Consider the following 26,160-nt stretch of genomic DNA (forward strand, 5'->3'; position numbering starts at 1 on the left):
CTGAAGGGCTGTCTTCAGATGTCTTCTAAAAGTCATATAGTTGTTTTATCTGTTTGACATCTGATGTGAGGGCATTCCACAGGGTGGGTGCCATTACTGAGAAAGCCCTCTCCCCTGGTTCCCAGTAACTTCCCAGTCACAGTGGGGGAACTGCCAGAAGGGGGAACTGTCAGAACTGGACCTCTGTATCCAGGCTGAAGGATGGGGGTGGAAACGCTTCTTCAGGTGTACAGGGCCGAAGCCATATAGGGCTTTAAAGGTCAGCACCAACACTTTGAATTGTACTTGGAAACCTACTGGGAGCCAGTGTAGATCCTTTAGGACTTGTATATGGTCCCAGTCGACGCTCAAAGGTAGCCCCACATAGAATGCATTGCAGTAGTCCAAGCGGGAGATAACCAGAGCATGCACCACTCCGACGAGACAGTGCGCAGGCAGGCAAGTAGGGTTCCAGCTGGCATACTAGATGGAGCTGGTAGACAGCTGCCCTTGCCACAGAATTAACCTGTGCCTCTGTGGACAGCTGTGAGTCCAAAATGACCCCTAGGCTGTGCACCTGGTCCTTCAGGGGCACAGTTACCCCATTCAGGACCAGGCAGTACCCCACACCTGCCTGCCCCCTGTCCCCCAGAAACAATACTTCTGTGTTGTCAGGATTCAACAAAAGACAATGATTGAGGCGTGTTTAGAGCCACCCTCTAGTCTTAATTTGTAAAATTTAAATTACAATAATGGAATCAAGACAAGAAAATTCTCACTGTTTCAGATGACTATAAATTCAGTTTGTCTTTTGCTAGTTCCTTATTACTGAAAGAAACAATTTTCTCATTTCTACTTGATCGATTTCATCATCACTGAATAGAATACAAGAGACTTCCATATTATAGACAAGTTTAAAGTCCAGCTGTGTATTTGATAAAGACATACAGAAACATACATAATTTCCAGGTTTCGTCTGTCCCTCAAAATAAAGAGCAGTAAGCAGCCCCTAAATCCATCCGTGTTTGTCATCTGCCTCTCTGCCTGTTGCCAAAAAACAGTGCAGATTTAGTTGATGTGTCTCAGTAATCCTTGGTGCTGACATGTGGCAAATTGTTGTGAAATGATGATGGCAGTATGTTACCAATTCAGAAGGAGATTTAAAATGGTTATGCCTCTGCTTTCTCTCAGTCCCTGAAATGATGAACTAGCAGAAGGCATGTAATTACTCCAGTTGTTACAAGCCATTCATCCTCTTATAATCGGATGTCTAGAAAAAGAACATCAGAACAGAAATATTCCTTGAAGATTGGGATCTTATGATTAGATGTTCTACCTGCATTGAATTTGAAGGAAGAACAATAGCCTTATACAAGAGGCAAACCTGATTAGAAGAGATGTAATCTGCACAATACATTACAAGCAGATGTTATGCCACAAAGTTCTTCAGCTCTCCATAAATTTAGATTTGAAATGTTCATTGCAGCAGTTTAGAGATTACTTCAAATCTTTTCCTACATGTTGGTCTTAAAGCGCCTTATTACAACATTATCATGGCATTAATTTAAAAGTGAACTTGAGATTTTCCTCCTCTTGAGCATTTGCCCAAATGTAACAATGTTATATGAAATATGGATTTGTTTGGTCTGAGAAGCTGAATTGATTTTGAAATAGGTTAGTGCCTCTTGTGTGTGGAAACATGTTAAAAATAGCATTCTGTGAGAGAAGTAGTGCTGAATTACTTAGTAGGACTCTTACTTGGGCCTAGGATAATTTTGAATGTGGTGTTCCTATAAAGTTAAATTAGAAATCGGGGTTCATAGAATCATAGAGTTGGAATGGATCATGAGGGTAATATAGTCTAACCCCTGCAATGCAGGAAACCTTTGCCCAACATGAGGCTCGAACCCACAACCCTGAGATTGAGAGTCTCATGCTCTACCGACTGAGCTATCCCAGATTCAAAGAAAGTAAGATGGTACTTTTAAGGTATGCAGAAGAATAGAAGCACCTACAAAGCTCTACATGAGCTCTTTGTTCAGATCTCATATCAACAAAGAACTTACTACATCTTAAAAATTGTCTGCCCTAAGGGAGGAAGAAACAGTTTTCTGTTTTCCACATGTGAATAAAAGAAAGCTCGTGCTGATAGCCATTTGAAAATTGGTATTCCAACAACAAGGTTGTCTTATACTCATGTGGAAAGATTAAGCTTTTTAATCTTACAAAATTACGTCCATGTAAACAAGTACAGTATCCACGCAAATGTTGAAAATGGCAGGATTTAGATGGCATGGACATCTACATTTCTGTTATTACAGCTATTCCTTTGGGAAATCTACATCAAGAGATGAAATCTACATTTTAATTTGACTTAGAAGAACCTGACACTGGGAGTAAACCTGAAATAGCCTGAAGATCTAATCACCTGATGTTTCTACTCATTCCTATTTTTTCTTAAAATGCATGTGCAGATTTATTTTGAATTATTTTTATGAGACTGTAGAGAGCGAAGGTTCTTGAATATTGAGATCAGAGTGCAGGTTCTCTCCCCCCCCCCCAAAAAAAAATATTCCTTGGGTACTAAACAGTTAAGAATGGAGTGCCCATGCTCTGCCAGTATAGGATAGTTTCCCAGGGGCATTAGATTTCCCACTTTTGGAGGGATAATAACTAGCTATCATCTAATGGACTGTTGCCTTGATTCAGCAAAGCAGGTATTTACTTAGGTATTTTTTGCATGCCCTAGGGTGGTTGAAATGGGGTCCTCTTCACATTACATAATACATATGCAAATCCCATAATGCAGCAAATGCTGTACAATGAAAAATAAAATTTTCTCATTTGCCTTCATTTATTGTGAAGTCTAGCACCACTATTAAAAAAGGAAATGTAGCCCATCTCAATGTGTAGTAGCAGTGTTAAACGTATACAGTATGTTTATCCGGAGTGTGGAAAATTAAGAAGAAATTGAAGTTCTCTTGCATATTCTTTCAGGTTCCCCAGGAAATGAAATTAATAACTCAGACAGCAGTCTAGAGAACAAGGTAGGGAGCCCAACCAAAAATGAGAGGTCAAGCCAGGCTATTGGGGACCATGAAAATGTAAAGAAGGTGAGAGAAGGAAACACGAAAAAAGGAAATGATGAATCAGAGAGTGACTTTGAATCAGATCCTCCATCTCCTAAGAGCAGTGAGGAAGAGGAGCAAGAGGATGAAGTCTTGCAGGGTGAGCATGGAGATTTCATTGATGACAATGATACCGAACCAGAGAACTTTGGCCAGCATCCTCTTCTAATGGATTCTGATGAAGATGCAGAAGATGATGATAAACCAAGTTCTGACTCTGATTCTTGTCATGCTAGGCCTGTGGATGAGATGCCTTGCAGTAGATACAGAGAAGGGACTGCCAGTGTTGAGAACAGGGAGCCTAATGTAACATTTCCTGTGTTGACCGAATTGCCAAATACAGTAACCAAGGTGAGCCCCAAACAAGAATTTGATGTCTTTGGAGCAGTTCCATTCCTTGCTCTTCATTCTCAAGAGCCCAAGCAAAATGATAGCAAAGGTTTCTCTCCCCAGGCTACGCTCCCTGGCTTAGACCAAGATCAGGATGATTTTGATGTCTTCACCAAAGCCCCATTCAGCAGAAAAATATCTCAGCAAGATGATTTGATTTCAGGTTCTGAAAACCAACCTTCTCCCATATTGCCCAAAAGTGTGGATGCTTTTGGCTGTATCCCATTCCCTCATTCCATCCCAAAGAATGACGAGAGTAAAGAGGACCTGTTTGGGCTTATCCCGTTCGAAGAGATAGCAGGGAGCCAACAGCAGCAAAAAGTGAAGCAGCAACGCAATCTGCAGAAACTCTCCTCTCGCCAGAGACGCATGAAGCAGGAAGTATCAAAGAACAATGGGAAACGCCACCATGGTACGCCAACTAGTACCAAGAAGACCTTGAAGCCCAGTTACCGCACACCAGAAAGAGCCCGCAGGCACAAAAAAGCTGGCCGTCGGGACTCCCAGAGTAGTAATGAGTTCTTGACAATCTCTGATTCCAAGGAAAATATAAGTATTGCCCTTTCAGATAGCAAGGACAGAGTCAACCCTCTGCAAGCAGATGACGGTCTTCTGGATCCCTTTGGAGCCAAGCCTTTCCACCCTACGGAACTGGTGCTTCTTCCACAGCATCAAGGTTTGGGTGATCATTGTGGAGACTATAACGCAGTAGTTCCTGGTAGACCTAGACAGAGTTCACTACTTGGTACCATTCATTCTGGTGATGGGATAAAATTAACAGATGATTTTGGGGCAGTTCCTTTCACGGAATTTGTTGTGCAGACTGTGACATCTCAACAAAGCCAGCAGCAACAGACAGTAGAGTTGGATCCTTTTGGGGCTGCTCCATTTCCTTCCAAACAATAGATTGAACCAGGAGCACTGTTGCATTATTTAAGGATTTTCTGTACCACTATACACTATCTGGTTCAACTGAGAATAAACTTTTTTTCTTAGTACAATTGATTCATTTCTCAGTAGAGAACCTCATATTTTAAAATCTGCTATCTTAAGCATACAATATTGAGATGGCGAAGAGGTAAAAGAATTTCACTAAGACCTTCTGATCTCTTTTCAAAATCTCCTGTTGTTGCAGCTACTGCCTATTACTTTATCAACAAACAGCCATGGTGTGCTTTTTACCATGTACTCTTCACCAAAGAGGTCGTTACAAGAAAGGTCTGATTTGAGGTGTGTTATAACTGGCCTGAGGGGAATGAGAAAATGCCTAAATATGTAAGAAGCTGGATTGATCTGGGACTGCTTCACTTGCTTGTTGTGGGTTCCCTCCTAAAACATCTCTGAACTTCTGAGGTTTCTGACTTGACATTAGATTCCTAAACATCAGAAAAAACCCAAACCTTTGTAGCTGTGGTTCCCAGAACTCTGCTCCCCCCCAGTAAGTGCCATTAATGTAAAACAGGGATAGTTCTAACTCTTAAGATCTCAAGAACTTAGTGGAATACAATATTAGATAAAGTTGGGAATCAAGGAGGAAAATAAAAATACATAGCTGGATTCTGCAACACTTCGAAGATTATACAGTTCCAGCTTGGTTTACCTGCATATACAACATTCGACAAGACAGAGAAGACAAAAGCCGGAAATTTGGTGGCAAGTTCTAACCTGTACAGCTCTATGATAAAGTAGGATTTTCACCTAATGTATTTTTCTAGGGTTTTGTACTCTGTGGTATACCCTAGAAATGTCTTTTGAATCACTCTCACTTAACTCGTCCCATTTAATATTTTTGAGTGCATACTGTCTCACAATATTGTACTTATCTTGAGAGTTCATACAAAATACACGTAACTCTAAAGAAACTTTTAACTTGAATTTAGGCAGTTTCCAGCACTGGAGGTATAAAACTGAAGCCTTTAAAAAAAATGATGCTGATTTGAGTCTGCTACCAGTAAACTGCATAGTAAACCACCAATGCCTTACAGCCAGGACCAGTGTCCTGTCATACTTTTACCTCTGAGCCATTTGGTGCCCTTGAGACACAGTTTAAAAACATGTAGAACTTAGAAGGTGAGTATTTGATGCATTTCTGAACTTCCCACGTGGACAAAGGTGTTCATAATGTCCTTGGCTGTCTGTGGCCCATTCTTGACTAGCTGTGGGAGCTCTGGCTGAATATGTTACACATTTCAGTTCCTTGGGCTACAATCTAGCCCAGCTTGGCTTTCTTTTAAACATGTAGGTGTGAAAACACTGCAGTAACCAGCTGCTCCTAAATCATACAGAAGTGAGTGGTCAGGATCCATGGAGCACTGCAATGTAGTTCCAGTGCCTATGCAGAAGCAGCTGACCCCTTGCTCTCATGAAATATAGCAAACTATTTCTGAAACTGAAATGTTTCATATGTATTGGGTCAACTGTATAAAAGGAGTCAAAATCCTACTTCATGCATACAAGCCTGAAATGTTTCTGGATCCTGGGCTTTGCATAGCCATTCACATTGTAAATCTGACTTTACGCAAAAGGTACAAGAACTGGGCTCTTCAGGTATTGTTTACCTGGCTTGAATGTGAACTTGTGGGAGTAAGAAATCTAAAACAGTTACTGCCCTGGGCGAATGACTTTCCGTAAATGCTTTCCCAGCAGTGGACTCTTGCTCTCTAGCTGCTGTGCAGAAGCAAAATATCAAAAGAAACTTTTTTTTGTAACATGATGCTAATACAGGATAAATTTGACAGAGGCAGAAGAACAAGATGCTTTAAAAAATGAGAACTTTAAGAAAATTTGATGGGTTTTTGGGCGATCAAAATATGATTGGAAGCTCTCTCCAGATGTATGTTTCTAGTCCTGCAGTGTTTCACTCTTTTGTCATATCAAGCACAAATCCCAGGTCAGTTAGATGTCTTGTCATTCTAAATATTTCTGTAAAGCACATAGGGCAAAAAAATGGCTAACTGTGCACATACCTCAGAATGCCTGCTCTTTTATTCTTGTGCCAAAGCCTCTTTGAGCTAAATACAGATTTTGTAACAAAGGTTTATTAAAACTGTAACCGGACAGCTCTATTGAAGTGCTGCTTCAACTGTGACAAGATTTCCTACCCATAAAGAGATCAGCTGTGTGTTCCCAGCAAATGAGCACACAAATAGATGCAGAGAGCAAACATGTATATGTCCCTCGTGATTGTTTCTTCTATGGAAAGGTTTTCTGTGAATGAAACGTACAATGTTTGAAGCAGGTTGGAGTTGCAGAGTTAATCCAGAGCTGCCCACAACTAGCTGATTCCAATGTAATAACTTCTACTTGTGTGCTTGTAAGGTCTTAAGTGCTTTCAGGTGGCACAAAATAGGCACAGCAGCTCTGGTAGTCAAGTTAACAGTCCCATTAAAAGCAGTTGACTTGTCCTGTTGATTTTGACAAAAAAAATCTGGCTCAGGAACAGTATCTAGTGTCTGATCTTAAGCTGGCATGCGGTTGGTAGCCAGCTTTTATATTCCAAGCTGTCTGAAAAACCCTTCCTTGCCACAAGACTCCATGTGCTGTGAAATACGAACACTAGATTTAGAACAACCTGGTCATTTAATTATTTGTAGTAACCTAAAACCATTGCCTGCATTTGTCAGAGGGGTTTTCCATATATCTGTACTACATGCCTAGTTACTGGCAGATAATTCCATTCTGAACATTTTGTTATTGAGATATGGAATGCCTTTGACCCAAGATGAAAGTAAATCTTATCCTGCAATAATTCAAAGGCAGTGGGGAACGTAGAAGCAACACATTTGCATTGTTCTGACACTTTCCCTACTATTTATCCTAAGAGTTTGTTGGTATAGAAAATATACACATTTTTCTCAGTCATCACCTCAGGTCCTAAGACACACTTTTCAGCAGTCTCTTGGAAGACACCTGCACTGCTCAGTTGATGCTGTTAGCTTGGCAGTGTAGTTAATAATGGATGCAACTCTGCAGGACTGGGCCATGGGCAAAACGTCTGTAGCATAACCCTTCAAGGCCAAAATAAACGTGTGGCCATTGAGATTGTTGCCAATATTCTTTGTTTTCTCATAGGGCCTTGCTTCATGTATTGCTGATTGCATATGACTTTATTTTCATAGGTTTTTGTAAATAAGAACTTTTGTTGATTTTCCTTTGTGGTTGCCAGGGTATACTGGCAGACCCCACAGAATTAATTTCTCCCTATGTTTGTTTGTTGCTGAAGAGCTGCAGAAAGCAGGTTTAATAATTTCCTTCTGTTCTGGACTTCATTGAAAGAAGTGATTGGTAGTTTGGGAGAAATATTTTTGCTTGCATTGTGTACGTGTACATATATTTGAAATCCAGCCTACCATGGTCTTTCCTAAAACCATAGGAAGATTGTGAAGTATTAGTTCATATCAGTGGCCGCCAGATGGAGGATTTTTCACTACTCCAATGGTTTGACCTTTCCAATTAGCATATAACAGACAGCTGGGTACATCTTCTAAAATCAGCTGCAGAATTAGTTCATCTTGAAGCAGTGTTGCGTGTTACTTCTGACATGATGGTCACCCTAAGGTGCTTTTATTGTACAGATTAATATAGCAGACATGCTCCTAAAGGTTTAAAAGCAACAGGATCTGGTTCAATGTTAGCCATCACTGGTAAAATCAGCTCATGGTTACTATACCATCACCCAAATTTGTGTGATTCAGTTCTTTGACGGTACAGTTGTTGATCTTGGTGAAAGAAACTGAATCCATACCCCTATCCAAATATCAGTGGGGGGTGGGTGCTTTCTACTTCCATAATTATTCTGTAGAAAAGGAGGCCTATATCTTACAGCTTGATCCTGCATCTCTTGAACTAGGTTACATGTGTCTGGTAATTTTAGAGGGACAGGAGCAATGCCCAAGCTTCGGGAGGAGGGCTGCCTAAAAGTCTGTCCTTTTCACCCAGAAATAACTACTGTGAGATTGAATGGCTGTAGCTACTACTGTGAGAATTGCAACTAGAGTCTATCTGAAGATTTTTTTTTATATGATAGGGTGTATTTTTATAGAGAGAAACATATAAAAAACATACATGCACACATCACATCTCTTGGAGTTTGTGATCTAAAACAACATTGCAGTCACAATCATTGTCATGGCGTTGGAAAAATAAGTATAGCCAAAAGCTGCTAAGAGTAACAAGGAAATGCAAAGGACTGGCTGTCCAGTTATTTTTCTAAAGCACTTCATTGAAAAGAAATAATAAAAGTAAGTGTCCATAGCCAAGTTTTGTTTCTGTGACTAAGAACATCACTCAAGAATAAAACAATGCTATATTTTAATTGCTGGCAAACAGCTTTAAGTGCACTTTTCAAATGACACTTCCATTTCTTGTCAAGACTCAAAATTTCTAAAGCTTTTTTTGTTGTGTGTGTACCACTAAAACAGAACTTTTGTGTGAAATTAATGTAGCTGAGAACAACTGTCAGTTGTTACTAAATAAATATACCAGATGCCATGATTCTGTAAACCTGTGTAATTTTTACAGCAGAGCCGGGGTGTTCTAGATCTTGCCATGCAAAATGCTAATTGAGTTTCCTGTGTATGTTGCCTCATATGAAAAAAAAAACCCTTATTGCATTACTTATGCCTCCTGTTGTTTCTTTTGCTGCAGTCAATGCCAGTAGTTAGCTCGTTTTGTGAACTTATTTAATGACAATCAACAAATCTATGAAGAAGTTGACCCTAACTTCAGAATTTTGTTTTGATACTTGTTCCAAGGACTTGGGCTACCATATCCTAAGCAACACCGGACATCGGTTTGGCTTTATATCACATCAAGTTTTGTCGTACCATCTGTCAGAACTTTGCGAGATTTAGTGTTTTGTGACAGCTCTGAGGCTGCCAATACCTTTAGTGCTTTTCAGAACTACAGCTTGAGAGTTTCTTTGAGGGAAGCAATGCGCAGAGAGTCATGGCCTGAGACAAAGCCACTCCCGACATAAGGAGGGGGAGGTGTTGCGGGCTCAAGCCCCCACCTACATTCTCGAGGGGCTGGACTCAGGGATTTCCCAGGGTCATTATTATTCATCACCCACAGTGGCCAGCCAATCGGCTGGCAGTAGGGGCGGGCTTACTAGGGGGCACTTAAGTCGGGGCAGCCCTGGCTCGCCCCTTTCTGAGAGTCATGGCCTGAGACAACAGGAGCACTACCACAATGCAAAATATTTGAGTAAAGATTAAGAAATGGGTTCCCAAATAGTTTTGTTTAAAGTCGCCGCAGAGTCTGAAAAAAGTTGACAATACCTGGTGTACAGAACCCTGTTTTCTTCCATCGGCCCCTGTTGGAAGCATCAAGAAAGCAGGTCTAGACACCATAGATATGGAAGGTACAGAAATAATACTGAGAATATGAACAATGGTTCTGCATAAAAAGGCCTTCTCCCCATTGGTTCTTCTAATCCAGTCTTGATTAGCAGCCATTCCGCAAGGTAATCTTCAGCTACATAAAAAGGAGAGGCCGTCCCCCCTGTGCAGCTCAGGCCTCTATAGAGCCCAACACATTGCTTGTCTCTCACACACAGAAGAGCAAGTACATTTGCCAACAAACAATTTTATTCACAGAGGAGCTATTTACATAATACATATTGGTACAACTTGAATAGATTGCAGCAACTTTCCTTTGTACATCTAGTTGAACATGGATAAAGGAATTAAAACATTTTTTAAAGGCACAGCAGTATGTGTCACTGTACTTAAGCAAGGCTTATAGTGTAACTTAAAAATGAGGCTCCAACAGCAAATAATGGTACATGTTTGCTAGCTGATAATCACAATTATTAAGCTTAGAAGGCAGAAAATCTATAGTAGTGTTTCACCCTTCTGCATTCCATTTTCTATTGTCTTGAAGAGCTCTCTCGTCAGAAAGCTCATTTATATCACAGCTCCTTAAAAATAAATATTAGAAACGACGCATGCACAGGTCTGACATTTACAAAAGGTTTTTTTATACAGCTATACAAACTGGAGTTCAATTGAACTCAACTCTTCCAATTGCAATACTAAACATTTATATCCTAGACTTTGTTTTTAGAAAAACAATGCATTAAATGCAAAATTAAAACAAGGATGGTGGTGAGGGCCAGTAGAGAAGTGAATTCTCAAAGCGGAGTTGCTTCTGTATAATGCAAGAAGCTGTAAACAAAAACTTAGCATTTTCTTTAAAAGCACGTCGGTTTTGGGGGACCAGTTCTCTGAAGCTTTCTAACTAAAGGTATAAAGTATACACTTTTAGAGTTCCTTGACTATACAAGCAAATTACTACTTTTACATCCCACCTTGCCTCCGGAAGTACTGGTTTTCTGAAGAAGAAAACTCATAGGACTGTTCCCTAGCTGTTGTTACTTTTTTCCAAATTTGCCATGCAAAAGGGTAGGTTTACTTCTGCTACACTCTAGCAAAGTCTACAATTCAAGCTGAGATGTGTCAGTTGGAACTTCGAAACAAAGTGGCTACACTCCAACATCTGCCAATGGCTAGGCAAGGAGCAGCTGCACTGTGTTAGTCAACAGATAAATGCTATTCTCTTAAAACATCACTCAAGAGCAATTCTCCTTAGTGCCATCACTGCTAAAATGTTGATTTGCGCTTCATGTCAGTACAGTCGTACCTCGGGTTACAGCCGCTTCAGGCTGCGTTTTTTTGGGTTACGCACCCGCCGAAACCTGGAAGACCGAACGGGTTACTTCTGGGTTTCAGCAGTCGCGCATGCACAGAAGCGCTAAATCACACTTTATGCATGCGCCGAATCACACCTACCTGTGCATGCGCAGACGCACCGCTGCGGGTTGCAAACGTGTATCCCACACGGATCACGGTTGCAACCCGAGCGTCCACTGTATTTGACAATAAACCTTGGGGCACTGAGACGTTTAATCAAGGGACCCCAAATTTCTGACTCACTGCTAAACCGCATTTTGAAGACCACCCCAAAATTTACAATTACTGGGGCATCCCAACTTCTTTTCCAAAGATTAGTCTATGAGGAAAACAACAGCAGATACTGTTCTACAGAAAGGGAGGGGGGAATCAAGTAAAAATCCATGTTTAAATTATAACACATACATCAGTGCAAGGACACAAAACATGTTGCACATACAGTAGACATAATACATTTCCAACTTATAAGGTTACATCCTGGAATGAGAATTTCTCACGGGAACCGCACATGCATACTGGGGGATGTTTCCTCAGCCTATCAGAAGAAATAGTTTCCTGGCAATTTCTGCCATTTGTTTATCAGTAGTTTGAACAAATTTGATTTGTTCTACTGTGGCCAACAACAAGAGTTCACCAAGCTGCTGGCGACCTCTTTCATGGTCTTTGGCATGACTGCCAAACTTATTGCCTGTGAAAGGAAAGAGAACAGCTTTGGGTGCTGCCTCTGAAATTGGCATACAATGATAAGACGGAAATAAAATAAATAAATAAAATTAATCAATTTCAAAAGACTGCAAGTAATCTCATGATCAGCCTCCTGCAGCGAGTGAGTTAGTGGGGATGGTCAGCCTCTGCAAGTTTTTGGGGTTTTTTTTGGGGGGGGGGGGAGAAACACAAAAGTAAATGGGTCGGTCAGTCACTGGGTTTCCTCATATTTGGTCTGGGAAGATGTACAAAATAGGATAAGGAGGATGAGGGGGTCTACAATGTACCATAAATGGGTACTAGGCATAGGGTTTTCTCAGCAATGGTTCCCCATTTGTGGAACATCATTCCCAAGGGGTATATAATATAGTTGGGCTAATCAGTTCTGGCTTTTAAATGGGCCTTTTAGAAGATGGACTGGTTTAAAACAATTTTAAAATGGCTTACATTTCATGGATTGCTCAGTTGGACTTTCCAACTGCTGCTTTAAGTGCTGACATTTTGGTAGCAAGTTTAGTTTTATATATTTATGTAAACAGCATTGGTGGGACTTTTTGCCGTGGACATAGACTGTAAACAAAACAAACGAGAGATTCCTTGGAAAGCAGTAAAAGAAAGTTGATGCCACCACCAGCATCTGCTATTTCAGAAAAAAAAAGTGGAACAAGTTTTGTAGAATGCAGAGTCTTCAATACGTGCAATCGAATTGTGGAAAGTCCTTTCTTCCCAGCATGCGGTGAAATCAGAAGTGGCAGGGTTTAATCCTTCACAAAGGAGCCTCGTAAATCATACAGAAAACCAGTATTTTCCTTTCCTGTTACGCTGAGAAGTAAAACTACTGCAATTTGAAAAAGGCATCAACATGGCCCTGGACACCAATGGGAAAAGATACATTTTTCAAGAAGGTTTTGGGGACTGGAACGCGCCTGTTGTATACTTCAAAATGCTTCCTGTTCCTTCACAATGGTAGGCCACATTCCAAACACCGTCCCTTCCCTGGAATTTCTGTCCCTTAAAGTAGAGCTATTAAATAGCAACCTAAGGGGAGTCAATGCAAAATATTTGGGTCCCCATCACTTTCCTCAGCAGAGGCCATCTGACTTTAGACCCACCTGTGAGCCTATATAGTAGAGTCCGAATTCAAAGAAGTGGATTCAGGGCTTCAGGTGCCATAGCACTGCCACATGATTTAACAGCTGTCCCGGTAAGAGAGGCTGTTGAGCCCAAATACAAGGAAGCTAGGAGAACACAGAATTAATACTGCAGGGATAAGGTATCTAAAGAGGAACTGAAATGCTCATTAGTGGAGCATATGCTTTGCATGCAAATATATATATATATCCCAGCTTCAATCCCTGGCATCTCCTGCCAGTTAGGGTATAAAAGCAAGTTTAGGCAGACCAATGGTCTGATTCTGTATAAAGCAGCTTTCTATGAATCAGGAGCAGCAGAAGCACAAGTGAAAAGGGAAGCATGCAGCACTCTGTCTCCTTACCAGCTGGTGACCTAAGAGCTCCAGGGCTTTTGTTACTGGCCAGTTTACCCCAAAAAGGACTCCTCTTCCTGAATAGACCCTTTATGACTTCTGGGCAACCACTGTCTTTTTAACTGTGGCAACAAAAAGGCAAAACCCCTTCCCCATCACAACCCAGTCCATCTTCATCTCCTCCTGCACAGGAAACCGCCATACCTTTGCGTGCTAATGTGCACTATGGTCAGGGCAAGGTTTGCTGTGTCTATACTGCATGATGTAGACGGTAGACTGATGCCACCAGTACAGCATCACTACTGCAAGGATGTGCCATACTTGGTGGCTGGAGCCGAGGTAGTTTAACTGCCCTGTTGGAAAAGAAAAACACATTAATTTAGCTAAAATATTCAGTAGCAGAAGCTACTTCTATGCATTGGGACAGTGCTTTGATGCACAAGGGCAGGTTTATTCCAGTGTGACACAAAGTGGTCTGGCTGAGATAAGTCTCCTTCCCAGTCAGAATGTATGACAGATTCCCAGCATCATAATGTATTGCTGGGAAATGAAATAATACGTGACCTCAGACAATTCTCTTTCCAACAGGGGTGGCATTCCTTTCAAGTTAGCTACCAAGCCACTTAGCGTTGTACTGTTAGAAACAAGAACACTGGGCAAGATGTACCTTTGGGTGTGTTGTGGGAGCTGAATTCTTAGGTAGATATTTAAAAACTTGTGCATGGAGGCACATGGCATGCTCCTTTATTATACCATACAGCTGGGAGCAGCAGCCATGGGGAAGAGATGTAGAGGGCAATAATTGCTCCCACAACCTTAAATTAACAGTGAACGGCCTGTGCCCTGGATAATTCAGCTACCAAAAAAATTCAGCCCTACCTGGGAAATATCTTTCTGGGACTTTAGAAATATAAAAGAGAAATGCTATGGCAGCGATCAAGTACATCACAATCACACGGGGAGCAAATTCCTGAAAGACAAAAGCAGCAGAAAAAGGTTAGCAAGATTCTCCTCTTTCTATCTATCTAATACCTGAGAGGCAAGACGGCAATCCTTTTCAACAGATTTAAAATGTTAAGTAGGTCCCTAAAATCAGGGTGCAACCCAGCTCTACTAACTTGATTTTCTTGTTTCTAAGCAAAAGCCACAAACAGAATTTATGCACCATGAACATTCCTGAGTCACCTCCACCCCATAGCTTTTCTCCAGAGTCAAATATGTTCCTAAAAAAAGAAGCCAAGATGGATACACACTTCTTTTACAGAAGAAAAAGAACTCTCCCACAACAAAGCTCTTCTCTCCACACCCTTCATTATGTCTTTGTAGCTATCAAACTAATTACTTGGATCAGGGCTAGTGATGTACACAACTGAAAAACAAACCTGTTCATCATAATGCAATCTAAGTTTCCATTTCTACTGTTCTTTGCCATTGTGTTTGTTTATAGAAAATGTTCCTTAAAGGATAAAGTAAAAGGAGTCATTCCTAAACCGGCTGATCATGAAGTCTTAATATAGTCAATGGAACTTACTCTATTTTTCCATGTACGAAATGCCCCCATGTATAAGACGACCCCTATTTTTTTGAATCCAAAGTTTAAGGAACCACAACCCTACAGCAGAAGTGGCGGGGGCAGAAAGTTGTTGAACTTTTGTTGGGCAGGTAAAGCTAAAGGGACCCCTGACTGTTAGGTCCAGTCGTGGACGACTCTGGGGTTGCGGTGCTCATCTCGCTTTCCTGGCCAAGGGAGCCAGCGTACAGCTTCCGGGTCATGTGGCCAGCATGACTAAGCCACTTCTGGCGAACCAGAGCAGTGCACGGAAACGCTGTTTACCTTCTCACCAGCGTGGTACCTATTTATCTACTTGCACTTTGACGTGCTTTCGAACTGCTAGGTTGGGAGGAGCTGGGACCGAATAATGGGAGCTCACCCCGTCGCGGGGATTCGAACCGCTGATCTTCTGAACAGCAAGCCCTAGGCTCTGTGGTTTAACCCACAGTGCCACCCATGTCCCTTTTGTTGGGCAAGATCACCCTCAAAGTTTCCAGCACCCAGTGGTGTGGAAACTGTTCCCCCTCACCGGTGGCTGTTGCTGGATGCAGGCAATTGGCAAAAGGCTCCCAAGCAGAACACAGAGGCAGAGCACAGGGAAGGCAGCTGGGGCAAACTGAGCCAAGGAAGGCAGGAGCAGGCCAGGGGCAGAGGTTTGAGGGCGAGAGAAAAAAAAGGAAAGAAGTGCAAGGTAGCTGAGGCAGCTCTCAGCAGCTGCTGCTCTTGCGGTCAAGCTGGAAGGCCGCAGGAGGCGAGCCAGTCACCAGCACGCAGCCAGAAGGGGGAAGAGAATGAGGGGACAGTGGCAGCATGGACCGCCACAGCCTGTCTAAGCCAAAATCCCGGACATTTGTTTAAAAATGAAAAAATCCCTCCCCTGTATGCCCATGTTCCATGTATAAGACCCCCCCCCTTTTTACTAAAATTTTAAAGCAAAAAACCTCATCTTATACATGGGAAAATACGGTTCTTTGGAGCCAAACCCAGTTAGGTTTTGGGATGCAAGCCTGGTGACTCCTTAGCTTACCTGCACAATAGACGCACCAACACCACCGTTGAGCCAAACCCAGTGGATGGTAGGAATGATTCCATAACCTGACACAGAGCAAAAGATGACTGAGCGCAGCCTGTGCCACTGCTGAGTGAGGTAACTGGGGTGGATCTGGGCAAAGAATACTGCCAAGATCATAGCAAGGACAGTGATCAAGTATACTTGACGCCAGTACTGGAAAAAGGAGGGAAACAAAGTAGGCAGCCACTAAGTGATAAGAATAAAATATTTGCATCAAAATAGAGCAAAATGAAATGGATTTTTCCCAAATTCTGGAATGTGCTCTTAAAGCAGCCTTTTCCAGATTGCAGTAGAGCTACGAAAGGCACAAAGGTAGCATTGTATTCTCTCTTGGCACATACAAGAAAAGTGTGTTTTACATCTAAGCAGCAGAATTATTATTTTTTTTAAAAAAAATCCAGATTCGATTATTTTTTCCAACATGTTTCATTTTGAAGTCCCTGTCGAACAGGGCTCTCCCTCAAAATGTGTAGTAGTGTTACAGGCAAGCTTCTTCATTCCTTATTATACAGACTGGAGTAACAACAGGGGGTTGGACTAGATTTAGTCGTACCTCGGAAGTCGAATGGAAACTCCTGCAGCCAATCGGAAGCAACAGAACCCAAATAGGACGTTTGGGTTCTAAAGAACGTTCACAAACCGGAACACTCACTTCTGGGTTTCTGGCATTTGGGAGCTAAAATGTTCGACTACCAAGGCGTTCAAATTCTGACATACAATAGTATTATGAACATTAACACACTGTTCCAAATATATAGAAATACTGACAGCTTTTCATACTGAGCACTTGTGGTCACTTAGTCACTTTTTCCTTGAGAAAATGCTACACATTCCAGGGTTTATACTGGTAGTTAAAATACCTTCCACAGGCAGGATTTATTTTATGCCGATGCTAGCAAATGCAACCAACTATTAGACGCACCTACAATTTTAAGCAATGAACTGCATGATTAACCAAGGCAATCAAATTATCTACTGCAGGATTCTTAAAGAACCAACAATTACTCTGGAGAACTGTCATTTAATATATAAAAACACTCTACTCCCTTCTATCAGGAAATATTGCCTTTAATATTTTCTTTTTCATTGAAAAAAAGTCAGAAATATAGTTCAGCTGCCATTACAGAACAAAATGATCTTAAAATATTTCATACCACACAGTATTGTGGAAGATCCAGTTTAGGAGATGCATGGACAAGTCTTCAGCTGCCTCTTGTTAAACTGGCTGAGAAAAGTGAGGCCCCTGAACAGCCTGGTTTCTGTTTCCTTGCATGCAACGTACTGTCTCTCTTGGACTATAAAATATGGTACACTTGTTCAGGACAACATTCTGCATTTCATGCTAGAACAATAACCTGATCTCAAAGCCTGTTTTTTAAAAAATTAAAATAGCATATGCATACTATATATATATATATATGCTTATTTTAAAGCAAGACTAAAACTGAATTTTTCAAAGGAAAGATCGTTTTATTTGATTTTTATCCATGGGAAAGCTACACCAGTCAACCTGACTGCTAAACTTACATTATTGCAATAAAATGCGTAAAAGACTCCAGATACATAACAGCCCAGGATTCCAATGGAAATTCCTGCATAATCCAGTGCCATCCATCGTCGACCGGTCTTCTCTGAGCGATGACAACAGAAGAGGTGATACCCTACTGAGCAAAGCATACAAACCTATAAAAACATTCAAACAAATTGCATTAATTTCCTCAAAGTCTAGTATATTCAGCATCAAGCAATAACAACTTTAAAAACAACTGGATTAAATTTAAAGATTTTGGATCTGCAAGAGGAAGATTGGTCTGCTACTAAAAAAGAATTCTGGTCTGATCTCTGTTACTTAATTGGCTAAAAAGGTAGCCCTGATTAATCAGGCAGCAGATTTTTAAAGACTCATATTTTAATATTTCTTCCTTTGGAACTATTGTTTTCACCCAAACACAGATATGCTGCATTGCTATTTTACATGATCAAAATGATTTCTTTAGTCAAGTGACACTCCTAATATCTAAAGAAGTCTGCTCTTCAAGATACCTCAACCAGAAGTGGCAGAGATCAAGCCTTCAGCCTCACCGCAGGTCCCACTTCAGTACAATCCTATGCATGCTTACTCTGATGCAAGGCCCATAGGCTTTACTCCCAGGTGAGCATGCAGATCTTGTTTGTCCCTAGCCTCCTGAAGCACACCAGGCACCTTGACCTCAACCAGTAAAGATGCTTGGCCCCACTAAATACTCCACAAAGGCATGGGGACATTTTCCGTTTTGTTAGGAAATATATATCCACTCTCTCAATGCGTTTTCCTCAGTCAGGACAGCTTAAAACAGCCAACTACAGTGTGAAATGAAGACAGGCTCAGCAGCTAAGTTTAAAAAATATCGTTGCATCACAAAAAGCGATCAGTCTGAAAAAATCCATATTGTACGGGGCAAGATGTTCCACAATCTAGTAACATTCCCCCCTTCCAATGTGCAGTGGAGTGAAACTTGTAGCTTATTCATGGGTTGTTTTGAGCAACTGCTTTTAAATGAGAACAGGAAGCAAAATGCTTACTTAAATAAATACAATGTAAGGCTGAGGTGGGCAATGACAGGCCTAGACAGCATCTTGAGAAGTAGAGACATCACCTTGCCAACAAAGGTCCGTATAGTTAAAGCTATGGTTTTCCCAGTAGTGATGTATGGAAGTGAGAGCTGGACCATAAAGAAGGCTGATCGCCGAAGAATTGATGCTTTTGAATTATGGTGCTGGAGGAGACTCTTGAGAGTCCCATGGACTGCAAGAAGATCAAACCTCTCCATTCTGAAGGAAATCAGCCCTGAGTGCTCACTGGAAGGACAGATCGTGAAGCTGAGGCTCCAGTACTTTGGCCACCTCATGAGAAGAGAAGACTCCCTGGAGAAGACCCTGATGTTGGGAAAGATGGAGGGCACAAGGAGAAGGGGGCGACAGAGGACGAGATGGTTGGATAGTGTTTTCGAGGTTACCAGCATGAGTCTGACCAAGCTGTGGGGGGCAGTGGAGGACAGGAGTGCCTGGCGTTCTCTGGTCCATGGGGTCACGAAGAGTCGGACACGACTAAACGACTAAACAACAACAACAACAAGGCTGAGGTGGCCTGAGTGCAGGTTCTCCAACCACCAGTGTCAAGACACTACTGTAAGTGGGCTAGAGTTAGCAGAAAGACTCCACAAGCCTCAGCTTTTGACAGAATGCAGACCTTTTTTCCTGTCTGTTGTCCCTGACACAAGCACAAAAAATGTTTGACTGCAATTTACTAAGGGACTTACTTGAAAGCAGAAGAGACAAATAGAACAAATAACAAAATCTTCTCTAGAGGCACTCGCTGAAGGCAACACAGAAGTCATGTCATATATGCCCAAAGTGAAGAAGAGGAAGAAGCCCAGTAAGTGACTCCAGATGTTAACGGTTTCATTGGATAAAATGAATAGGCTGGGAAATGGAGAAGAAAGCAGTAATGACTATGAGCAAGTCAAAGGAACAATTTTTGTAACTGACAACCTGATCATGTGTTCCAGATTAGATGCTTGCTGTATTCTCTATTGCTCTTATGCAAGCTAGTCAGTATTCATCCTGCTCTCTTGTGTGGCTCATTTCCACTAGTGCTTGGTTGCTTTCATTGAACTTTGCATTCCTTTGCATTCATAGAACTGCAGAGTTAGAAGGGACCTTGAGGGTCATCTAGTCCAACCCCGTGGTGCAGGAATATGCAGGTGCCTTTATGGGGATTGAACCTGCAACCTTGGAGTTATCAGCACCACACTCTAACCAACATAATTTATTGCACTGGCAAAAGTAGCAGGACATCTGGCTCTACTCTTTGAAACAGGATCAGCAGAGACAAAAGGCTATAAAAACTCTCACACAGAAATCTATGCCCTTCTTTGATTACAGAAGAGCAAGACATTTAGAGAAACAAATGGCTTTCAAGTAAAAGTATTAAATCCATCAACCACTTAGGCCTGATGTTGTACTTCAAAGTTGAACCATTTGGATCAATTTCATACCTTTTCAAACATAGCCTGGAAGGTAGGTATGCTCTGTAGCCATCTGTGATGTATGGATTGTCCTTAAGGAACACTGGAATCTGCTCATAGGTGTATAAGCGAATTCCCCGAGGGACCAAAACCGGCCAGTACTGGTAACTTCCAAGCTCAATGTAATGAGCACTCTTCAGGAGCTTCTGATGCATTCCAGCAGTATTTCACTCACCAATTAAGGCAAGAGTAAAAAATACCTAGTAGTACTGAAGGCCTCTGCTACAGTTTACCTGCAAACACATCAAGACATATGATAATATCCAACTACACGTTTCACCTGTCTATCACAAAGTAGTTCTCTAAAGTTATACAGAGACCTTTCAGCGCCTTATCAGTTCAATATACTTAGGGAGCTAACGAGCAGCAGCTCTTAATATCTCTTTTTCATTGTAAACCACTTTGAGGAGTTATATTTAAATCTCAAGTGGCTTATATATTTTTGGGAAGAATATAAAATAAGGTCACCTTCCCCCTTACATACATCCAACTCGGAGAAGTTTAAAAGTTTCACAATATAGACAAGACTATGTGCCAAGGTATTTTTCTTTTCCTGAGAAGAACATTGAGACAAGAAGGCCTATTGTACAACCCAGAAGTTATAAAGCACAGGAGAAACTTTCACCAGTAGAGCCTGATGGACTGATAAATTGAACCCAAGGCAGCAACTGGATATACTTTTTTAAAAGGCAAATAGGTTTGTTAACAATCCACTGCTTTAACTACTGAATATAACCACCATCTTGATTATGAAATACATAGGGAGCAAGTCTGGTTTGAACTCTGCAGGTAAACAATGTGGGAGTCTCACAGCTGCCACAATTATAATAATTATATATTTATTTATACTCCACATTCCCCACCCCACCGCCTGACAGGGACTCAAGGTGGCTTATAGATAAAAAATAAGAACAGGTAAAAACATAGAAATCCCCCCAATCAATTAAACATTGACAGAATTAAAACTCTCTATGTGGTTTTTTTAATGTATGTTTTGTTGAAAATTTTCAGTGGACAAGTGAAAGAAATGCAAGAAAAGAAACAAAAAAGGTGTTTGAAATTAATACAATGCAATATATAGGTCTATAAGTAATGATAACAACAGAATTAAAACTATGTGTATGTGTGCGTATGTGGTTTTTTAAATTTATGTTTTGTTGGAAAATTTTAGTGGACAAGTTAAGTGAAAGAAATGAAAAAACAAAAAAGATACTTGAAACTGTAATAGGATACTATAGATAGGTATATAAGCAGTGCTTTTTTCTGGTGTTACGCATACCCCTACACATTTTGTGAATCTAAGTTTGGCCTCATTGAGGGGCTGTATTTCAATATGAGTAGGAAAATGAGAGCACCCCTGAACATTTTTTTAAAGAAAAAAAGCACTGCATATATGACGACGATAATAATACCTCCGTCCATCTGACTAGGTTTCCCCAGCCAGTACACAATTGCTAACAAGCCATTGAATTTTTTATAAACGCATTCCAAGCATCCTTACATTCATGCATACACCATTCGCATCTATTCAAACCCTACCAGTGTGACATTTTAATGTATTTTTTTAAAATCTTTGTTGGAAGCCGCCCAGAGTGGCTGGAGAAACCCAGCCAGATGGGCGGGGTACAAATAAATTATTATTATTATTATTATTATTATTATTATTATTTTATTACCAGCAGTTAAATGAAGGCAGTTAAATAAGCACCAGCCCTTTCATTGGGGATCATGCAATCCCTCTACGACATAGACATGCACGCGCTTCCCTGGGAGTTAAGCCCCGCTGGAAACAACCGATGCCGAGCAGAAGACGCGCGTCAGGCGGCTGCCCTGCGCGCCTCACGCGAGAAGAAAGGCAGGCGGGCCATTGGGAAGGCGGAGGAGCCGCCCCTAGCAACCCGGCCCGCCATACAGCCCTGGCCCCGCCGCTCACCCCGGTCGCCGCCGCCGCCGCCTCAGCAGCCCCAGCCCTCCCCGCATCGCGCCGGGCAAAGGGCCGCTCCCCGCCTCAGCCACGAAGAACGAACGCCGCACCGCGCCGCGCCGCTCCCACTTCGCCGGCCGGGCCCGCTGCCCCGCCCCCCTCGAACTGCGCCGCCGTCGCGCGAAAGCCGCGTCGCCCGGACGGCGGCAACCAATCAGGCGCCGAAGCCCCGCCTCATCAGCGGCGCACGTGCCGCGCGCGCGCTCGCTCGCCGCGAACCAAACAAACCAAGGGGGCGAGCGGGCGCTTCGAGCCCTGACGTTGCGTAGCGACGGGAGAGAGAGAGAGGGAGGGGGAGAGGAGGGTTAAGGACGAGCGCATGCGTAGTCGAAAGGGAACCGCGGCGCCGGTTGGCACCTGGGGCTTGGGATTTTGAATCCTTTGGGAAACCGGGAGGCGTGGCTGGAAGGGAGCGGCCTGATTGGCTGGTGCTTCCCTCCCCTGTTTCACCTGAAGAGAGATGAATGGCTGTGGCTGTTAGGGCTGTTAATTTCATATATTTATTTTAAAATTCTTCTTCTTGTCAGTTCCTATTCACCTGAAGAGAGGTGAATGGCCGTGGCTAAGTTAGGGCTATTAATTTCATATATTTATTTTTAATTTTGTTGTTGTTGTTGTTCTAATACCCCGCCTTTTACCTGGCTGGGACTCAAACGTTTTATTTTATACTATAAGTATTTCCTGTAATATTTTACTATAACCAAGCAGTGTGTAATTAAGTAAAATAAATGATTCCCATGAAAAGGCATACTGCTTATTTAGTATTCCAATATTTGAATAAGCAGTAAATAAGATGGATAACAATGTGTAATAGAAAAAGAAATATGAAATTAGGTCAAAGGTGTGTGAAAGAAAGTAATAGAAGTAGAAAGAAATTGCAATTGAGTAGATTGTAAGTCTAACACAAAAGGTGAGGGGTGGTGGATGGTGATGGGAATTATCTGTGGGATTGAGTGTAGGTATGTTGTAGGTATGTTGTATGTATGTAGGTATGTAGTATGAAATGTATGTTTGTATGTGTATTAATGTTGAATTGTTTTAGCAATAATAATAATAATAATAATAAAAAGAAAAGGCATACTGCTGAGAGAATCTGAGCCCATCTTTCTTCTCTCCCCACCTTCTTTTACCCAGGCACTTTTGTCAAAGCTGAGATCTGATACTGGGGGTGAACCACCAGGCCTCCACACAGAGACATCTTTCCTATTGGGCTTACTGGCGCGTTGCACCAGGGTGCTCTACTCTCAGGGGCGCCCCAGCGAATGGGGGTGCTGCACAGTTTTGCTGGCGGACTCCCCTTTCCCTGCACGCCCACCAGCTGTGCCCCATCAACCGTATGGTTGGTGGGCGTGCAGCTTACTTCCCAAGCCTCCATAGGAGGAGAGTGATCCCTGCAGAGGCTTGGGAAAAGGTTGACAACTCTGGGAAATGGGGTGTGTGTGTGTGTGTGTGCCCGAGAGATGTTTGCACCATGGCGCCGGATATGCTTAAGATTGCCCTGCGTCCGCATGCCTTTTCATGTAAGAATTCCACATCAGCTCCTGTTTTATATGTGAATAGATAGATGGGACATGGAGTAAACAAATTTGGTGGCTGCTGTCGCATATGTTCGGCTTTAAGATTCTGCCAATACTTTTTAAATAATGCTTTCTAAAGGGACAGTCCTTTATTGCTGGACTGGAAATAATGACATAATAATGATAATAATATCTTAAAGGGCATAAGATGCACCCCTTGTTTCCAAGCAGAAATCTTGCCAGCACCCCGATGCCCTCTGGTTTTATCATGGAGGATAAAACTATTGATGGCTACGAATTATGATGATATTGTTATTATTTAGACATGTATACTGCCCTTCATGGGACACAGGTGGCACTGTGGTCTAAACCACTGAGCCTAGGGTTTGCCGATCAGAAGGTCAGCGGTTCGAATCCCCGCGACGGGGGGTGAGCTCCCATTGCTCTGTCCCAGCTCCTGCCAACCTAGCAGTTCGAAAGCATGTCAAAGTGCAAGTAGATAAATAGGTACCGCTCTGGCGGGAAGGTAAACGACATTTCTGTGCACTGCTCTGGTTTCGCCAAAAGCGGCTTAGTCGTGCTGGTCACATGACCCGGAAGCTGTACGCCAGCACCCTCGGTCATTAAAGCAAGATGAGTGCTGCAACCCCAGAGTCATCCGCGACTGGACTTAACAGTCAGGGGTCCCTTTACCTTTATACTGCCCTTCATCTAAAGATAGGGAAACTTCCAGAGTCAGAGGTAGTAGGCTGCTGAACAATAGGCAATAGTAGGCAGCAACTGCTTTCATGCCTTTTTTGTATGTTTCCCAGAGGCATTTGGTGGCTTACAGCAGGGAAAAGGATATCGGACTGCTACATATATGACATACAGGTGAAACTCAGAAAATTAGAATATCATGGAAAAATTCATTTATTTCAGTAATTCAACTTAAAAGGTGAAACTAAATTAACAATCTCAGAAAATTAGAATATTGTGAAAAGGTGCAGTAGCTATTCAATCCATAACACCTGCAATGGGTTCCTGAGCCTTTAAATGGTCTCTCAGTCTGGTTCAGTAGGAAGCAGAATCATGGGGAAGGCTGCTGACCTGACAGTTGTGCAGAAAGCCGTCATTGAGACCCTCCATAAGGAGGGAAAGCCTCAAAAGGTAATTGCAGAAGAAGTTGGATGTTTCCAAAATGCTGTATTGAAGCACATTAATGGAAAGTTATGTAGAAGGGAAAAGTGTGGAAGAAAAAGGTGCACAAGCAGCAGGGATGACCGCAGCCTGGAGAGGATTGCCAGGAAAAGACCATTCAAACGTGTTGGGGACTTTCACAAGGAGTGGACTGAGGCTGGAGTTAGTGCATCAAGAGCCACCACACACAGACGGATCCTGGAGATGGGCTTCAAATGTCGTATTCCTCTTGTCAAGCCGCTCCTGAACAAGAAACAATGTCAGAAGTATCTTGCCTGGGCTAAAGAAAAAAAGAACTGGTCTGTTGCTCAGTGGTTGCAAGTCCTCTTTTCTGATGAGAGCAGCTTTTGCATCTCATTTGGAAACCAAGGACCCAGAGTCTGGAGGAAGAATGGGGAGGCACACAATGCCAGGTGCTTGAAGTCCAGTGTGAAGTGTTGATTTGGGGAGCCATGCCATCAGCTGGTGTTGGTCCACTGTGCTTCCTTAAGTCCAGGGTCAACACAGCTGTCTACCAGGATATTTTGGAGCACTTCATGCTTCCTTCCGCAGACGAGCTTTATGGGGATGCTGACTTCATTTTCCAGCAGGACTTGGCACCTGCCCACACTGCCAAAAGTACCAAAACCTGGTTCAATGCCCATGGGATTACTGTGCTTGATTGGCCAGCAAACTCGCCTAACCTGAACCCCATAGAGAATCTATGGGGCACTGCCAAGAGAAAGATGAGAGACATGAGACCGAGCAATGCAGAAGAGCTGAAGGCTGCTGTTGAAGCATCCTGGTCTTCCATAACACCTCAGCAGTGCCACAGGCTGATCACATCCATGCCATGCCGCATTGAGGCAGTAATTGATGCAAAAGGGGCCCAAACCAAGTACTAAGTACATATGCATGCTTCTACTGCTCAGAGGTGCAATATTGCTCTATTTGCAATCCTTGCTTTGCTGATTTAATTTAATATTCTAATTTTCTGAGATTGTTTATTTGGGGTTTTCATCAGCTGTACGCCATAATATCACAATTATAACAAATAAAGGCTTGACGTATCTCGCTTTGTATGTCATGAGTCTATCTCATATATTAGTTTCACCTTTTAAGTTGAATTACTGAAATAAATGAACTTTTCCACGATATTCTAATTTTCCGAGTTTCACCTGTACATTTAAAGTACATCCTCTGCATTAAAGAAGAACCCTGGGGGCTGTTAAGGCTGCTTGGAATTGTAGGGGTGAACGACAGTTCCTAGAATACTTGGGGGGAAGAATGTGCTCAAAATGCATGGTGTGTACCCAGCCTAAATTGGTCTGAACCCAGCTGGTATCTTTGTCTGTTTTGATCTGGGAGATTTAGCTGAGCATAGAAGTTGCTTCTAAATATGGCTCACTATAACACCAATATAATTACCCG

General features: G+C 42.2%; 2 protein-coding genes across 6 annotated transcripts in view; one reads left to right on the forward strand and one right to left on the reverse strand.

The window, feature by feature from the left end:
- Positions 1 to 9,112, forward strand: part of BMP2K (BMP2 inducible kinase) — a 44,611-nt gene extending 35,499 nt beyond the window's left edge. For 3 of the 4 annotated variants that reach the window (XM_079990735.1, XM_079990737.1, XM_079990736.1), the window contains exon 16: positions 2,977 to 9,112. In XM_079990735.1, coding sequence (XP_079846861.1) covers positions 2,977 to 4,403 — 1,427 coding nt within the window. In that variant the 3' untranslated portion in view covers positions 4,404 to 9,112. Of the gene's footprint in view, positions 1 to 1,170 lie in introns of all 4 variants that reach the window. The other variant, XM_079990738.1, reaches the window with a different exon arrangement.
- A 950-nt stretch (positions 9,113 to 10,062) lies between these two features.
- Positions 10,063 to 22,164, reverse strand: PAQR3 (progestin and adipoQ receptor family member 3). 2 transcript variants are annotated; one of them, XM_079991150.1, is made up of 7 exons: positions 22,004 to 22,164; positions 20,041 to 20,303; positions 19,303 to 19,465; positions 17,531 to 17,686; positions 15,959 to 16,156; positions 14,259 to 14,349; positions 10,063 to 13,732 (listed from the first exon to the last, which is right to left on the reverse strand). In XM_079991150.1, the coding sequence occupies exons 2-7, from the start codon at positions 20,223 to 20,225 to the stop codon at positions 13,593 to 13,595; spliced, it is 933 nt and encodes a 310-aa protein (XP_079847276.1). In that variant the 5' UTR covers positions 20,226 to 20,303; positions 22,004 to 22,164; the 3' UTR covers positions 10,063 to 13,592. The 2 variants fall into 2 exon arrangements, with proteins under 2 accessions (XP_079847276.1, XP_079847277.1); XM_079991151.1 differs by lacking the exon at positions 22,004 to 22,164 and adding an exon at positions 21,747 to 21,867.
- Between the last annotated feature and the right edge of the window lie 3,996 nt (positions 22,165 to 26,160).

The sequence above is a fragment of the Podarcis cretensis genome (genome assembly GCF_951804945.1).
Source record: "Podarcis cretensis genome assembly, chromosome: 9".
In the NCBI taxonomy this organism is placed as follows: domain Eukaryota; kingdom Metazoa; phylum Chordata; class Lepidosauria; order Squamata; family Lacertidae; genus Podarcis; species Podarcis cretensis.

Bases quoted from the DNA above. Each gene is read 5' to 3' on its own strand.
- PAQR3 (XM_079991150.1), bottom strand. From the start codon at position 20,225: ATGCATCAGAAGCTCCTGAAGAGTGCTCATTACATTGAGCTTGGAAGT. The intron at 19,466-20,040 runs GTATGAAATTGA...TCCATTTCCCAG, and splicing joins TCCAGGCTATGTTTGAAAAG to CCTATTCATTTTATCCAATG. The intron at 17,687-19,302 runs GTAAGTCCCTTA...ATGTTTTTATAG, and splicing joins TTTGTCTCTTCTGCTTTCAA to GTTTGTATGCTTTGCTCAGT.